The sequence below is a fragment of the Lithobates pipiens genome, unplaced genomic scaffold, assembly GCF_037356315.1.
Source record: "Lithobates pipiens isolate NorthernLeopardFrog02 unplaced genomic scaffold, aLitPip1_a1.2 Scaffold_35, whole genome shotgun sequence".
NCBI lineage: Eukaryota > Metazoa > Chordata > Amphibia > Anura > Ranidae > Lithobates > Lithobates pipiens.
The window spans coordinates 24,265,898-24,283,229 of record NW_027507811.1 but is presented as its reverse complement, the minus strand read 5'-3'; the positions used below and the strand labels follow the sequence as shown (position 1 = coordinate 24,283,229).

The 17,332-nt window shown below is 41.4% G+C and overlaps 3 protein-coding genes across 5 annotated transcripts in view; 2 read left to right on the top strand and 1 right to left on the bottom strand.

Annotated features, from left to right (window-relative positions):
• Positions 1–11,006, top strand: part of LOC143956182 (NACHT, LRR and PYD domains-containing protein 12-like) — a 52,427-nt gene extending 41,421 nt beyond the window's left edge. For all 3 annotated transcript variants that reach the window (XM_077466335.1, XM_077466336.1, XM_077466337.1), the window contains 3 exons: positions 2,122–2,295; positions 4,739–4,863; positions 10,620–11,006. In XM_077466335.1, coding sequence (XP_077322461.1) covers positions 2,122–2,295; positions 4,739–4,844 — 280 coding nt within the window. In that variant the 3' untranslated portion in view covers positions 4,845–4,863; positions 10,620–11,006. The remainder of the gene's footprint in view (positions 1–2,121; positions 2,296–4,738; positions 4,864–10,619) is intronic.
• Positions 1–17,332, bottom strand: part of LOC143956162 (uncharacterized) — a 713,750-nt gene that overhangs the window by 399,173 nt on the left and 297,245 nt on the right. The window lies entirely within an intron of this gene.
• Positions 14,606–17,332, top strand: part of LOC143955416 (NACHT, LRR and PYD domains-containing protein 3-like) — a 69,182-nt gene continuing 66,455 nt past the window's right edge. The window contains exon 1 of the mRNA XM_077465467.1: positions 14,606–14,705. The gene's annotated coding sequence lies outside the window, so the exon portion shown is untranslated. The remainder of the gene's footprint in view (positions 14,706–17,332) is intronic.

Genomic DNA, 17,332 nt, shown 5'->3' with positions numbered 1-17,332 from the left:
ATTGTGTATTCAATTACTATTTTTTATGCAATTAATTTATAATATTTCGACATTTTATAAAAAATAATAATTGAATTGAACTGAAGAAATTTGACTTTCCCTGCCCACACTCCCTATATGAGAGGGTGTTAGCAAGGGCGCGTCTGAAAGATTCAGTATTCGATAAAGTTGGTACTTTGAGAGCTGCTGCTGTGTGAAGCTTCTCAGCCACAGCGCAGCATAAATAATGTGTCCAGGGATCAGGCAAGGGGAATCCTGGGCACATGATTCAAATCCCGTACGGTCCGGGTGAATCCCATACAGGTGGCAACCCTATGTCTTCACGCTATCGGGGGTGCAGACATCCCCAAAAACTGACAAGATTTCTGATCCCTCTGCAGTCTATCCCCAAGCAAAAATAAGAAAGGATTTCATTTAGTTTAACCTTGCAAAGACACATTCCTAAGTTCAAATGTGATGCATGTCAATGGCCCATTTAGACCTTGTTTAATAGAAAACACCAGTTGCCTTTCACTAGAAACATTTGTTAGTCCAGTCCTGGAAATCTGCATCTGCCTTACTATTAATTTCCATACAAATTGGGTTCCTGCTGCTAGATGCGCCAAATGCATCTATACGCACGACCGCTGTGTATGCGAGACAGTGGTGGAAGTGGTGGAAACAGTGGCCAGCACACAGGAAGGACATCACGCCCCTACAGGGAGTTGCTTGTACTGCTGCTAATTTCTTCCCACCACCATGCCCCGCTCACTGTTCTCTGAGGAAGTAATGATCCTTATTTGCAAATTAAGAATTTTTTATTTTTTATTATTAACATGGGGTGGTGTTTGTGTGGGTCCCTAACACACATTCAGACATATTAGGGCCAATTTTGACAGGATCCAATTTACCTACCAGCATGTTTTTAGAGTGTGGGAAGAAACCGGAGTACCCAAAGGAAACCCATGCAGGCACAAGACACAGAACATGCAAAGTCCAGATTCGAACCAACGACCCTTTTTGCTGCTAGGTGAAAGTGCTAGCAACATGTTTGGTTAATGACTTTTCTGGCGCACCAATTAAGATATGAACCGGCACATCGCATTCGTCTTAGAAAATCACCACCATTATCTTTTACTTTTTGCTATAATAAATATCTCAATTTAAAAAATATATATATATATTTTTTCCTCAGTTTAGGCCGATATGTATTCTTCTATACATTTTTGTTAAAAAAAAATCCCAGTAAGTGTATATTGATTGGTTTGCGCAAAAGTTACAGCGGCTACAAAAAGGGGATAGATTTATGGCATTTTTGTTATTAATTTTTTTTTTTTACTAGTAATGGTGGTCATCTGCATTTTTTATCAGAACTGCGATATTGTGGCGGACAGATTGGACATTTTTGACACATTTTTGGGACCAGTGATAATTATACAGTGATCAGTGCTATAAAAATGCACTGATTACTGTATAAATGTCACTGGCAGGGAAGGGGTAAACACTAGGGGGTGATCAAGGGGTTAATTGTGTTCCCTAGGTGTGTTCTTACTGTGGGGGGATGGGACTGACTAGGAGGAGAAAGAGATCAGTGTTCATACTTAGTATGAACACACGATCTGTCTCCTCTCCCCTGAGGGAATCGGGATCTGCTAACAATTTGGTCGGGAAGGGGTTAACAATTTTTTCAGAAAATTCGGAAATTCGAAAATCCTAAATTCGAAAATCCAAAAATGTTAAAATTCGAAAGTTAGAAAATTAGATTCCTCCTTTATTGAATTGTATTGTAACTGTACTGTCTGCCCTCATGTTGTAAACTGTTGACGCTATATAAATCCTGTATAATAATAATAATGTACATTTTTATTGTACTAATTCAATTAAAGCTGTTAACCATTGAAGACCATACACAAAAAAGGAGGGGTTGGATGTAGGGGGTGACAAATCCCATGGGGACATTTGGTTAGCCCCATGTTCTCAGCAGGCTGCTTTATTTAAATATGTATTTACATTGATGTTGAGGTATAGTTCTGGAAGTCAGTTGGTGCTTTGTATTTTCTTTGTGTTTTTTTTTTTTTCTATCCAGTGCATTATCCTTGTTTTCTAAAAATCTCAATTTTAATTTCCTTTTTCTCCAACAAGATTTTATAATTGTCAGACAACATTACTGTGTTGTGATGACCTCTGCTCAGCTATCTCTACAAACCAAACTCTGAGCACACTGGAGACAAGATTTGATATTGATGAGAAGATCTCAGAATCAGATCGAAGCTTAGAGGGTCTCCGACGTCTGGGCTGCACTGTGGAAATAATCAGGTACCATGAATGATATGAGTAATAATAACCATTATATAATGAGTAGCATCCATTCCATGAGAAGTAACATCAATTATATGCTAGTCATAGAGTGCCAAGAAGATTATAAGCTATTATCAGTTTTGAATTTAATCACGCTAAGCCTTCATACTGTACAATAAAGCTCAACTCTGGACAATCTTGAAGACAAATCCATTAAAGTTTTAATTCCCTATTATGCACCACATCAAAGGAACCCCATAAAATAGGTTCTTGTACATGGTCTCTTTTTAGTATTACAATTTGTATTACATATTGTGTGCCTCTAGGTTTGTTCAAGTAGCTTGTGTATGTTTCAGCGGAGAGGTCATGTAAGATGCACCTCACCTGACAGCAATTACAGTACATCCGTTCTTCACCACACCTGGTAAATAGGAAATCCTGAACCCCAGCTAAATTGAAATCGAACAGCTAGTCTCCCGATGTTCATAATTTTCTAGTTCCTCCACATAAAGGGGTCATGGAAATATAAGAGGGACTTCCCCCTACGACTACCTTGTCTCCAAGTAAATCACATTTTTATGCCACCAGTAATGCAGGTCCAGACATTAATGTAGTTCTGATACTTTAATTTAGCTTGGTAGGTTAGAAGGACAGAATGAGGTAGGATACTGAAAATCTTCAGAGGGGCTCTCACACTCCCTGACTAGTAGTCACAGGGTGGGACTCAGCAGTCAGCATCTGGGATCATCTGGCAGCTTCCTTTTGAGTGCAGCAGCTATAAATTGGGAGGTTCGGGTTTTCCTCTGTTCCAGGGTGATTCTAGTAGGACCTCTTAGGTCTGCATTACTTCTAGGCACACAGTCTTCTCATGGAGGGGATGTATTCTCTAGGGGCCTGGGGCCTTTCTCCATGCACACAGCCCAACCACAGAAGGTCTTCCCGGGGTGAGATGTAGGGCTGGCAAAAGGCCCTACTAGAACAGTGCCTCCCTGTTTTGTCAAAGCTGGGACATTGCACTGGGGACAAGATTACCATGGGTTAGCCAGCTCACGGAACAAAGCAGGGCTGGTGCAAGGTTTTTTGACACCCTAGGTGAAACCTAATTTTTCCGTCACTATTGGCTTCACCCCCTTTACCCTGCCCATGTGACAGAATGTGGCGCTATACAGAAAGCATCGGCTCTGCGTCCTCTAGCGCTGGTTCCAGTGCTGCTCTATGCCTCTAATTACACTACCGGTCAGACTGAGTTAGTTGCATGCTGCAGCCTGCAGAGCATGCAGACGTGGAGGGAAACCAGTGGCAGGGGCGTCCCTAGGCAGCAGTGCGCCCTAGGCGGCTACCTAGTTTGCCTAGTGGTTGCACCGGCCCTGGAACAAACACGCCGACACATGCAAATACAGGGATATCTCCTAAACCGTGCAGGTTTAGGAGATATCCAGTGTAGCTACAGGTAAGCCTAATTATAGAGTTGCCTGTAGTAAAAAGTAATTTTAAAGGGTTTACAACCTCTTTAAAGGGGTTGTACACCCTTGTGTTTTTTCACCTTAATGCATCCTATGCAATCTAAAGGGGGGTGGTACAATAGGTAATATGATCTGATGGAAGTGACTCAAATACAGTTTTTTGGTGGAGGTGGGGTAGGCTTCCCTGAATAAATGAGTTTTCAGGGATCGCCTAAAGGCAGACAGGGTAGGAGCTGACCGGATACAATGGGGTAGGGAGTTCCAGGGGATGGGAGAGATTCTGGAAAAGTCCTGGATGCAAACATGACAGAAGGTAACAAGGGAGCTAGAGAGCAGGAGGTCTTGGGAGGAGCAGACAGGACGATTTGGGCAATATCTGCAGATAAGGTTGGTGATGTAGCTGGGGGTGATGTTATGGATGACTTTGTATGTTGTGGTTAGTATTTTGAATTTTGGACTAGTGAAAGCCAGTGAAGAGATTGGCAGAGAGGGGCAGCAGTCATGGATTGGTTAGTAAGGTGTATAAGTCTAGCAGCAGCATTCATAATAGACTGAAGGGGGATAGCCTGTATAATGGTAGGCCACTGAAAAGGGAGTTGCAGTAGTCAAGGCGGGATATAACCAAGCCATGGATAAGTTGTTTTGTTGTGTCGCTAGTCAGAAAGGGGCGAATTCTGGAAATGTTGCGGAGGTTAAGGCGGTAAGATTTAGCCAGTGATTAGTTGTGGGGCCCAAAGGAGAAATCAGAGTCTAGGATTACACCAAGCACCCTGGCATGTGCGAAGGGACCAATGGCTGTGTTGTTGATCTCAATGGTAAAGTCATGGGGGGAGGGGATTGGGAAGGAGGAAATATTACAAGCTTAGTTTTAGAAAGATTGAGTTTGAGTTTACTTTAGCTATCTCAAAAGGTCTTGGAGAGTTCATGAAACCAGAGTGAACTGTTGCTTGACTCAGGCCTGGCTTATATTTTAATAATCAGGTTCATTTCTTTATCAGGTACAGAAAGCTATATCCTGATGGTAATTTACCTGAAGATTTTTTAAAAACAGCACATGTTGAAATTAAATACAGAAGACCAAGTTTACACATGGGACCTTGTTGATCCATCTACAGATATGAAGGTAATGCAACGTACTACTGCAGATTGTAATAATAATATGTTCAGACTTTAATTAATTCAGCCTATTAATAAAACAGTTTTGGATGTGGCGTGTGCTACACATCACGTCAATGAAGTATACAGGGTGTGTGTAGTACGCCCAGTTCTTCTGCCTTACTCCCTCGCATGTGCCAGCAATACCCACCTGTCAAAATGACAGCCGGGAGTTGTTTTGCAAATACAGTAACTATTACAGCCATTGCTGTCAACAAATGGACCTTCTGAAAGTGTTCATATGTGAGATACTTGGAAAATTGTTTCATACTTACCATGATTTTCCTTTCCCAGCATTTAACCATAACCATGGCAGCTTACATATGCCAATAAGTTCTGCCCTAACCTAACCCCTGAGGACCTGAGATAATGAAAAAATCAAATGCTACAGAACTCTTCTCCCATCCTCGTAAATGGCTCAAAACAAGAGGGAGGAATTGTATGTTGCCATGATTAGCTGCTAGGAAAGTAAAAAATTAGGTTGTGTATGAAACATTTTTCGAGTTTTATGACACAAACAGGGCACTACACATAAAGTAAAGAAATCACTACATAGAAGGCAAGGATGCCTATAATGTAGAAATGTAATGTTTGACAAAGCAAGAAGAAGACAACACAGTCTTGAAAGCAAATTCAACATAAGTCAGCGGGGTTGGATCCACACTGTAATGTGACATGAAGGTGTTGTAGGATGACCAACTCATGAGACTTTTACAAAGGCCACCCAGGGGGCCATAATACTCCTTATAGAGTGCACATTGAATGATTTTTGCCAAAGGATGCCCGCTAGTTCTGTGTGCTGGCTGAATATTTTTCGCAGCCTTCCTGCAATATTACTTCTAGAGTTAGTGCACACACCCACTCACAGACTTTACCTCCAGCTACCTTTATGGGGAGACTCACCCAAAACGTAGCTGGCTAGAGACACACAGGTAGATGCAAATCTTGCATACAGTCTGGTGTACTCTGATGGCTATGTGGTAGTCAGTATTAATAAATAAATCAGTGTTAATAAATAAATAAGTGCTGACATAATCCACTCTTCAAGTGAATGTGCATATGAAAATGACAAAGGAATCCACCATGAAAAAAATTATAAAAAAATTCAACACATGCCCAAACCAATACAAAGTCCAATGGAGTGTTGTATAAAAATGTCCTCCTACAAGTACTTCTTCCCATGTGCTTGAGTTAGTTACAGTGGGTATAGAAAAAAATCACCTCCTTCAAAATAATGAAGACTGATACAGTTTTTGTTTTATGCAGCTGTATTTTCTAGTGCAACTTATAACATCCAAGTGAAATATATAATGCTAACATGTCAGAAAAAAAAGAAAAATTCAAAAATAAAATCACTGAGTTTGAAAAAGGATTTGTGTCAGTATTTTGTTGGACCACATTTTGCTTTAATTACAGCCTTTAGCCTGTCGGGATATGTCTCTACTAACTTTGCACATCTAGACTTTGCCATATTTGCCCACTCTTCTTTGCAGAACTGCTCAAGTTCAGTTAAATTTGATGGTGACCATTTGTGGTCTGCAGACTTCAAGTCATTCCACAGATTTCCAATTGGGCTCTGACTAGGCCATGCAGGGACATTCACCCTTTTCTCCTCCAACCACTGTGGGCTCATTGTTGCTGTGGGCTTTGGGTCATTGTCATGTTGAAAGGTAAACCTTTTTTCCACTGACAATTTTCTGGCAGAGGGCAGCAGATTTTCTTCGAGAATTTGACAGTATTTTGCCCCATCTATTTTTCCTTCTATCCTGACAAGTGTTCCAGTCCCTGCTGCATAGAAACACCCCCATAACAGGATAGTACCACCTCCATGCTTTACTGTAGGGATGGTGTTGTTTGTGAGCTGTACTGGATTTCCACCAGACATATTGTTTGGTGTTGAGGCCTCATAACTCAGTTTTAGTCTTATTCTGACCACCTTAAATGCACCTTGAAGATTCTGAGGCCACATGAAAAAAAGGTATTCTGGTCAGATGAGACTAAAATTGTATTATTTGGCCTCAACACCACACAATGTCTGGCGGAAATCCAATACAGCTCACCAACCAAATACCATTCCTACAGTAAAGCATGGAGGTGGTAATATCCTGTTATGGGGGGTGGTAATATGGGGGTGTTTCTCTGCAGCAGGTACTGGAACATAGGTCAGGATAGAAGAAAAATAGATGGGGCAAAAAACCTTCAAATTCTTGAGGAAAATCTGCTGCCCTCTGCCAGAAAGTTGTCAATGGGAAGAAGGTTTGCCTTCCAACATGACAATGACCCAAAGCACACATGAAAAATTACCACACAGTGGTTGAAGGAGAAAAAGGTGAATGTCCTTGCATGGCCTGGTCAGAGCCCAGACTTAAACCCCAATGAAAATCTGTGGAATGACTTGAAGACTGCAGTCCACAAACGGTCACCATCAAATGTAACTGAACTTTTAAAATTTCAATTAAAGCAAAAAGTGGTCCAACAAAATACTTACACAAGGGGAGTGATCCTTTTTCCAACTCAGCGATTCTGTTTTTGGATTTTTAAACTTTTTTTCTGACATTTTGGTGTTATATCTTCCACTTGGATGTTATAAATTGCACTAGTAAATACAGCTGGATAAAAACATTTCAGGCTGTGAAGCAACAAAATGTGATTATTTTAAAGGGGAGTGATTCTTTTCTATACCCACTGTATATCGAAAAGTACTCCCTCCACCACAAACAGAGTTTGCACTTACCAGGTACATATGCCTATCCAGGAACGGGTAAGCCTCATGTCAGGTACTTAGGCTGTTCTCTGCCATTCCTTCTGCTCTCCCTTCCCAATTCCTTTAGATGGCTACATAAAAAGAGCACAGGAGAACTCCAATGGTATGATAATTTTATTAAAGACACTAAAATAATACTCACATAGACTGCAAGCAAACTGATTGAAAGACGATTTCCTGTGGAGAGTGTGTGCAGCAGCAGCAGAATGCAGTAATCAGCTGGCCAGCAGCTCAAATCTCCAGATGGCTCACAACCCTTCCACTGCTCAAGAGATGCAGATCCAAAGCTCTTCTCAGCATCAGCTTCCACTCCCAACGTTTCATCTGTAAAATACTTTTTCAAGGGGGATGACTGGTGCTGGAAGAGCTGCTTCTAATATACCTGAGCCCCAATACCTGCCGGGATGGGTCCTTCACCCGGCACGCATGAAAACATTCTAAGTGGGACTCAGAGCTGTCACTACAATACAATATAACTTTACATGTTGCAAGCACTGCCATAGAATACAAATACTTCAAATGCATAAAATAAATTAATTGTTTTATTGCCCATCAGTCATGAAAATAAATTAGATAAAGCCAATCACACATTTATAGAATATTAAATGTATATATATCAAACTATATATATATATCAAACTATATATATATATATATATATATATATATATATATATATATATATATATATATATATATATATATATATATATATACACTATAAAAATATTATAACAATATAACAGAAATTTGTAAAATACCCATATTAAATGTACAATACATCAAATTCTAATAAATATCATTATCAATTTAATCCAATGATAAAATCACTAACTAATATATAACCTAGAATAAATTGACCTCATACATACCTTAAAGTATTGTGATTCTGATAACCCCTTAAAAGGAAATATCAAAACAAAAACAAAAAAACTAACGTGTGTACTAAGGATATGTAATAAAGATCATTAACAAAAAAAAGGGATAAAGAGGACAATTATAAATTTTCTAATAACCAAGGAAAACAAGGATAAAAAAATATATTATGAAAAAATAATGAAGAAGAATGTAGACTCCATATAAAAACATGATAAAACAAAATTGTACAAGACACTGGTACACAAAGAGAAAGGGGGAGGAGAATTCTGTCCATAAGGACTATACCACAAAAATTAATCAGTTATAACTAAACCAATGTTGAACATTAGGAATACTGAATCACAACTCATGTAGTATATGTTCTGCAGTGTCGAATAATAAGCATCGCTTGTAAAACAATTGATGTCAAGTTCAACATTCAAACCCTGGAGTTTCAGTGTCTGCAGAAATATAAATTCACTTTCTGAGATAGATATCTGACCTTATTTGTGCCACTTTAATGAGGTTTAGCATTCTCTATTCCCCAAAACTGCAATGAGGGGGAATCCCTGTTTTGTATTTCTCTGTAATGTAGGGATAAACAATGCTTTTTATATTCAATCTCTATATTGTGGATATGTTCAGAGATCCTTTTATGAAGAGGTCTTTTAGTATGGCCTACATACTGCAGGCCGCACGGACACTGTAGAAGCCATAGCCCAAACAGAAAGTGAGATCCCCCAGGTTACTAGAACTAGCGTCCCCAGTGGAAGATTGACCCTCTATTACTGTTCTGGGGACAGCCCAAAATGTGGGATTTTTTTTTTATTTCACTTTCAATTATAATAGTAAACGGGAAATATAAAGAGGGTGAATCTCCTTAACAGGTGCACAGACAGCAATAAACACCTAATAGGTGTGTTCTAATCAATCTCCACTGTGTCTAAAACAAAAAATAAAGTTTTTTCTTTAGTCATACTTCAAGCCATAACTGGGGTGAGCGAAATATACCTTGGTTCCGTTCCAAGCTGGTTCGGCCTAATCTGAGTCCCATTAATCAATGGGAGTAAAATGTTGAAAAACAGCAATGGCCATTTTCTAGGCTAATAGGCAGAGGAATTGCACAGAGACTGGGTGCTGCCCTGGGGAAAAAAACTCCTAGGAGATGTTCCATGATGTAAAACCATCAATCGCATCATCCATTGATGCAGATCTTCATCAATCACAATCAATGACCTCGCAGATCGACAGACAAGAGTGATTAAGTCACTACACTCACTGTGATTGACATCTCTCGTCCCTGCTGCTAAATGTAAGCAAAGGGACAAGGTAAACCCAGCTATGTCATTGACCAAATATGGGCATGGCCATATCTGGTCAATGTTTTTGCCTTAATATGGCCATGTGGCCATATTTGAAAATGTGCAATATGTCAGCCAGCTATCCCTGCCTATTTGTTTATATGGCTGCGGATTCCCAGGCAGCAAATAAATGGGGCCTTAAGACATCACTGGTGCTAATAACGCAGTAGGTGCCAGCACCTGCTACTTCCTTAACAACCATTGATGGTGAAAGCTCATCCCTGGATGTAACTTTATCCAATGACAACACAAACATCAGATACACAGATCCATATCTGGCAATGAGATCTGTCCCTGCCTATAATAAGGTCCACACACCGGTACTTATCTGTCTGCAACCAGATTCCGTCAGCCAACTTCTGCAATACAGAAAACACACTATGCAGTCTCGCACAGCATAGCAGTGATTTACAACCTAAGTTATAGGCACAGATAATATAATACAACTACACACACAACAGTCTCATCAGATACACACAATAAAGACAACAGTCTGGAACACACAGACCATATTCCCCACATCAATAGTACCCCTCAGATATGAGTATGCTTTGCACCTACCAGAACAAGTAGACCCATAAAAAGACCCACATATTAATACCCCCCCATATCCTACCAAAAACAAAATAGCATCTTCGATGTTGAGAAACCTCATTTTGTGCCATCAGGTTTTTACAGAAGGTTTTATGATTGTGTGCTTCATGGGATGGAAATGATGGATTATTACTTTTTCTTTTACAGAGTTTGAAGATTGAAATACACAATTCTGACTCAAAAAAGGCCAAGTCAGAGTTTACACTGAATCTGTGCCAACCTTCCATTCAGACGCATTGCCTGGTGTTTAGCGACGAATACAGGGGACCCAAACCACCCCTTGCTGTGTGGACACGCAGATAAAAACTTTTGGCCTTTCCATGACCAATTTACTGTACAAAATGTTATGTTGTAAATTTACCTTCTTGACACTTTATTGCTAGAATGTCCGGCATTTTCAAAAACTATATTTTCCCTGGCTGGACCAAAAAATGTTTCTGCACATTAGGCCCAGACCTCTGGCTGGGTTAGGATGGAGCCTAGTATCATATGTATGCTAAACTTTAGGCACAATAAAAGACAGACAAAAAGTAACAGTGTTATACTGTATGTACTCTGCAGATCAAAGGAATGGGCTTCAGTCTGAATATGATGTCAGTTAAAGTAACCTGACGAGTAAAAAAAAGTAAATCCAATTTGTCCCTATTTAACCTATTTTAAACGCTTAGTTTACCATAATCCTCCTCCCATGGCTATTATTTTTATGCTGATTTTTTGTCTATCGCTATATTTCTAACAAAAAATATATATATATTTTTTTTTTATTGTAAGTTGTAAATAACTTTGCAATACTTTGTATTAAAATCATAATTATCATCACCATCATTTTAAATAGGACAAATTATAGATTACAATTTTGACTTTTTTTATCTACAGCAATTTTTATTTTTATTTTTTAATTAACACTGATTTAAAGTAGAGAAAAATGCATTATTTGTTTTGTTATATTCTCTGTTTATAGATTTCCTTGCCTGTCCTAAACAAAAACATATACAGTGGGTATAGAAAAGAATCACCTACTTTAAAATAATCTAATTTTGTTACTTTGCAGCCTGCTTTTATCCAGCTGTATTTACTAGTGCAACATACAACATCCAATGAAAGATATAACACCAACATGTCATGAAAAAAATAAAAAAATAAAAAATAGAATCACCGAGTTGGAAAAAGAATCTCTTGCTAGAGACTTGCCACGTCAATTTGCTACAAATTACAAACGTGTCACCTAGAACATGTGGTTCAAGTGCTGTGCAAGTGTACAACTTGCCAGTGAAAATGTGCAGCATGTTAACAGACTTACAATTCAACACTGCCACAAAATTAGTGGCAAGTTATCCTTGCTATCTCGGATATTTGTTTCTCTTTGATAGTGACCGGCATTTTCACAAGGGGGGTCAGCAGTGGCAGCCTCCATATTTGTCTAAATATAGATTTTCCTATGTGAGGGGGAGGAGCTTATATGTGACAGAAAGGGGAGTCACCCAGCAGTAATGGGGAGGAGCTGGGCTGTGACTGAAGGCTTACGGCACCGTGGAGTGCAGGGGTGGAGCGCAGCTATGATTGGTGGTGGGGTGGGGGGGAGGTATTCTCTGAGCTGACAGGGAGGGGTTTATCTGTGTTTAAATAGTAGGTGGGGGGTGCACTGGATGGTGAGGGGGAAGAGCTCATTTGTGACTGAAAGGGCCGTTTACCCATAGGAGTGAGGGGGAGGGGCTCTGATGTTACTAAAGCAGGAGGGAACTCAGGGCAGAAAAGGGGAGGGGCTTATCTGTGACTGATGGGGGAGGGAACTCAAGGAAGCAAAGAGGGGAGCCCAGATATGATTGATGGGGGAGGGTACTCAGGGAAGTAGCTTCCTTCTGGGATGACAGCCATACAGACCAATTTGATGCAGTGTCTGGCGTATGGTCTGAGCACTGACAGGCTGACCCCCCACCCCTTCAACCCCTGCAGCAATGTTGGCAGCACTCATACATCTATTTCCCAAAGACAACCTCTGGATATGATGCTGAGCACGTGCACTCAACTTCTTTGGTCGACCATGGCAAGGCCTGTTCTGTGTGGAACCTGTCCTGTTAAACCACTGTATGGTCTTGGCCACTGTGCTGCATCTCAGTTTCAGTCTTCAATCTTTTTATAGCTTAGGCCATCTTTATGTAGAGCAACAATTCTTTTTTTCAGATCCTCAGAGAGTTCTTTGCCATGAGGTGCCATGTTGAACTTTCCGTGACCAGTATGAGAGAGTGAGAGCGATAACACCAAATTTAACAAACCTGCTCCCTGTTCATACCTGAGACCTTGTAACACGAACAAGTCACATGACACCGGGGAGGGAAAGTGGTTAATTGGGCCCAATTTGGACATTTTCACTTAGGGGTGTATTCACTTTTGTTGCTAGTGGTTTAGACATTAATGGCTGTGTGTTGAGTTATTATGAGGGGACAGCAGATTTACACTGTTATACAAGCTGTACACTCACTACTTTACATTGTAGCAAAGTGTCATTTCTTCAGTGTTGTCACATGAAAATATAATATAGATATAAGATATAACAAAATATTTACAAAAAATTGAGGGGTGTACTCAATTTTGTGAAATACTGTAAATGCAATCAAATTAAAAGTACACATTAACTAAAAGCATATGCTGTTCATCTTGAAAAAGGCACATGTTGAGTCCCAGAACTCTGGTATAACCCATAGAAATACAAAAATGTAAAAGAAACAAAAACAGAAAAGAAACAAAAAAGAAAAACATACATGACCTCCGTTAAGACCAGAAAAGGACTACCATCGTCTGAACCAACCAAACCAATTTGCCAACAGAACCCTGTATTGGACCTACCCCTGAGGAACTCTGTCCCTCACTAACTGGTGCAGAGCTAGACCCAGAACATCTAATTATGGTTGACACAGTAAAATTTTAGAGGCACATTTCTGTGTTGGTAAGTTAATTTCTCGCAAATTAGCATATTGTTCTATCCACTGTCCCCTGGTGAGCACCCTAGGAGCAATCCAATACCGCGCAATGAGTTTGCGGATTGTATATAATAAAGGTATGATCGCTGTATGTGCATGGAGAGTAAGAGATTCCTCCTCAAGAGCTCCCAACAGACAAACAACAGGATCCAGGTCATCAGTTTAGAGTTAACCATAAACTATGGGCCTTTTTTCACTAAACTTTATTGCTATCATACAGGGAACCAATAACCAAAGTGATATTGTATATACAGTGACAGGTTCTCTTTAGTAAGACATCAGGGTCTATTAGAGGGCAGCACAGTGGTGTAGTGGTGTAGTGGTCAGCACTTTCACCTAGCAGCAATAGGGTTGCTGGTTAAAATCCCAATCATGACACTATCTGCCTGGAGTTTGCATGTTCTCCCTGTGCCTGCGTGGGTTTCCTCCAGGTACTCTGGTTTCCTCCCACACTCCAAAGACATGCTGGTAGGTTAATTAGACCCTGTCCAAAAATAAATAAATAAATTGGCCATAATATGTATATGTGTATGTCAATGTTGTAAGTGTATCAGGACCCTACAGGTTAATGGACCGTGTAAAAAGCTGCAGATGGACACCAGAGGCAAGAAAGCACCCTGAGGCGATTCAGTTCATATAGGTAGCGCTATACAAGTCACTCACTCACTCATTAGAGGCCTATACCCAGCAGATCAATTCCGTCTGAAAGCTGAAATGCCTTTTCAGATTTGCACGCATTTTAGAACCTCCCGATGCTGACGTATGTATACATCGGTGGCCGTGAAAGGGTTAAAAATCTAATTGAAAATGGGAGAAAAATGCAACAATGGCTTCAAATGTGGGGGATCGCAGTAATTATTGACATATGACCTGTAGGCTATGCAGACTATATAGTAAAATAATTTCTCCCGGCTTCTTATCTATCCTGTATAATCTGTGTGGTGAGTCAGTATATACAGAGTGGAGGTGGTAGATCACAGAGCACCCAATCAGAAGCCTCTACTCATTGACATGAATTGAATGCACTCTGATGATCTGCCTTGTACTTTACTTCCAGCACTATATGTTATGGTTGGGGAAGAATTTCATCAGCAAACATCAGTACAGGAAAGGCGTGTTCTTCTATAGAAGAGCAAAGAAACCTTTCCGGCTCATTCTGAGATTCCGGACTGATCCAGGAAGCTGGGGGCCCCTGTGCCGCGTCTGCAGCTGTATGTTACAGGGTGGAGGTCTCCGGTAATTAAATCATTCCATGGTAGGAGCCTTTCATACTACTTCTACCTGACACAACTTGTCCTTTAAATTTCCCTTTCAATGTCTTAATCTAAACATTACTGCAGTTAAAACACAAAGCTGGGCTGAAGGGACAGTAAAAGAAAAGGATCGCTTTGGGCTTTTCAGCAGGAGGGGGTGCAAAAAGTGGGACATGCAACCTATTCTGCTGAACTCTATAACAGCTCATGGGGGTGGCCTTTTTGCTCTGGGTGATCAGTAGAGACGGGTCAAATGTACCTAGGTTCAGTGGCATCACTAGGGTTGGTGTCACCTGGTGTGGTAAAACATGCATACCTCCCAACTTTTTGAGATGGGAATGAGGGACACCTATCAGCAAAAATATGCAGGCATAGGACACAGCCCTGGCCACGTCCCTTAAAGGAGAATTGTATAAAAAAACAAGATTGGTTAAACCCACAAGTGCTTTTACCACTACTATTCCTTTATATTTGCTTTTGGAATTTACAAATGCAGCAATTTAGAGATAAGATGAAAGGTTTAATGCTGGGTAAAACTTTTTGATAGATAAAAAGTGCATTTTATATACAACTATATCGATCAGACCAAAATGAGGGAAAAATTAGGAGGAAAGAGGGACAGAGGGGCATTACTCCAAATCAGAGACAGTCCCTCGAAATCAGGGACAGCTGGGAGCTATGAAAAATGGTGTCACCTCCCCTCCACCAAGTATAGTTCCCCCTCGGTACAGACCCCTCTCCACTAAGTACAGACCCCCTCCCTCAGTATAGACCCCCCTCACCTCTACGAATAGACCCTCCTCCCTCAGTGCAGATCCCCCTCTCCACCAAGTATAGTTCCCCCTCTGTACAGACCCCCCTCCCTCACTAAAGACCCCCCTCCACTAAGTCCAGACCTCCCTCCCTCACTATAGACCCCCTCTCCTCTATGAATAGAACCTCCTCCTTCAGAACAGACCCACCTCTCCACCAAGTATAGTTCCCCTTCTGTACAGACCTCCCTCCCTCAGTACCTACCCTCCTCCACTAAGTACAGACCCTCCTCTCTCAGTCCAGACCCTCCCTCCACTAACTACAGACCCCCCTCCCTCAGTATAGACCCCCTCCACTAAGTACAGACCCTCCTCTCTCAGTCCAGACCCTCCCTCCACTAACTACAGACCCCCCTCCCTCAGTATAGACCCCCTCCACTAAGTACAGACCTCCCTCCCTCACTATAGACCACTTCTCCTCTATGAATAGAACCTCCTCCTTCAGAACAGACCCACCTCTCCACAAAGTATAGTTCCCCCTCTGTAAAGACCCCCCTCCCTCAGTATAGACCCCCCTCCACTAGGTATAGACCCCCCTCCCTCAGTCCAGACCCCCCTCCACTAAGTACAGAACCCCCTCCCTCATTCCATATTCCCCTCCATTTAGTACAGACCCCCTCCCCCATTCCAGATTCTCCTCCACTTAGTACAGACCCCCCTCCCTCAGTCCAGACCCCCCTCCATTAAGTACAAAACACCCTCCCTCATTCCAGATTCCCCTCCACTTAGTACAGACCCCCTCCCCCATTCCAGATTCTCCTCCACTTGGTACAGACCCCCCTCCCTCAGTCCAGACCCACCTCCACTAAGTACAGATCCCCCTCCCTCAGTACACACCCCTCCCTACTCGTGCTAGTAGGGAGTTGGGGGGTCCATTATGTGCTGGGGCACTTTGGGAGCAGAGAGGACTTGTGCTAATAGGGAAGTGGGGGGTCAGATATGTACTGGGAGGCTCTTTGGGAAACAAGAGGGCTTGTGCTCTTGTGGGGGGTCAGATTTCAAATCCAACCCCCACTTCTAGCATATGCCCCCCCAGTACATATCCTTTTGACCCCTCAGAATCACTCCCCCATATTGTTTAACTCATCCCCCCTATCTGGTCACTCTGTCCCCCTCCTCCGTCCATCTACAATATAATACAGTACAGACCTTAGCTCGGCATGCACAGCGATGTCCCTCCTCTGGTCTGTGTACATGTAAACAGCCGAGAAGAGAGAGGGGGCTATGGCTTCAGTCTACTCTGCTGTTGTCAAACAAATGGCATGGGGGTCTGGGCACGGTCCGGGGAACCAAATAAAAAAATAAAATTTATGTTGGCTGGGAGCAGAAATTTTAATAGTGCTTAAAGGGTGACATTAAAAACGCAAAATTTCTTTAAATAACGTGTCTGGTGGAAGCCCTTAACATCCTTAACACCCTTAACATCCGTAGAGAGCAGCCTATCTGTGCAATGTATACAACCTACTACAGCAAGACTGATATTTACAAGAAAAATTATACTATTGAAATTGCAAATTAGCCCTGGTTCACATCGGTGCAGCTTTGAAATTGCGCTACTACAGCGATTTTAAACCCCCATTTTATTGCCGCTTGCGACAGAAGAGAACCCCTGGAAAAGAACTTTGTCCTATGTTGATGAGGGCAAAGGCCTGCTCGCCACAACCATGGCCTGGTGGTTGAGGGGGATTATGGGCAGCAGCTTATTGGAATTTGGAATATCCCTTTAAAAATACGGGGGTCCAACTACTGGCCCCACCCCCTATATAAGTAAGTGAGGGGTACATAGCACCCCTACTTAATCACAAAAAAATGTAAAT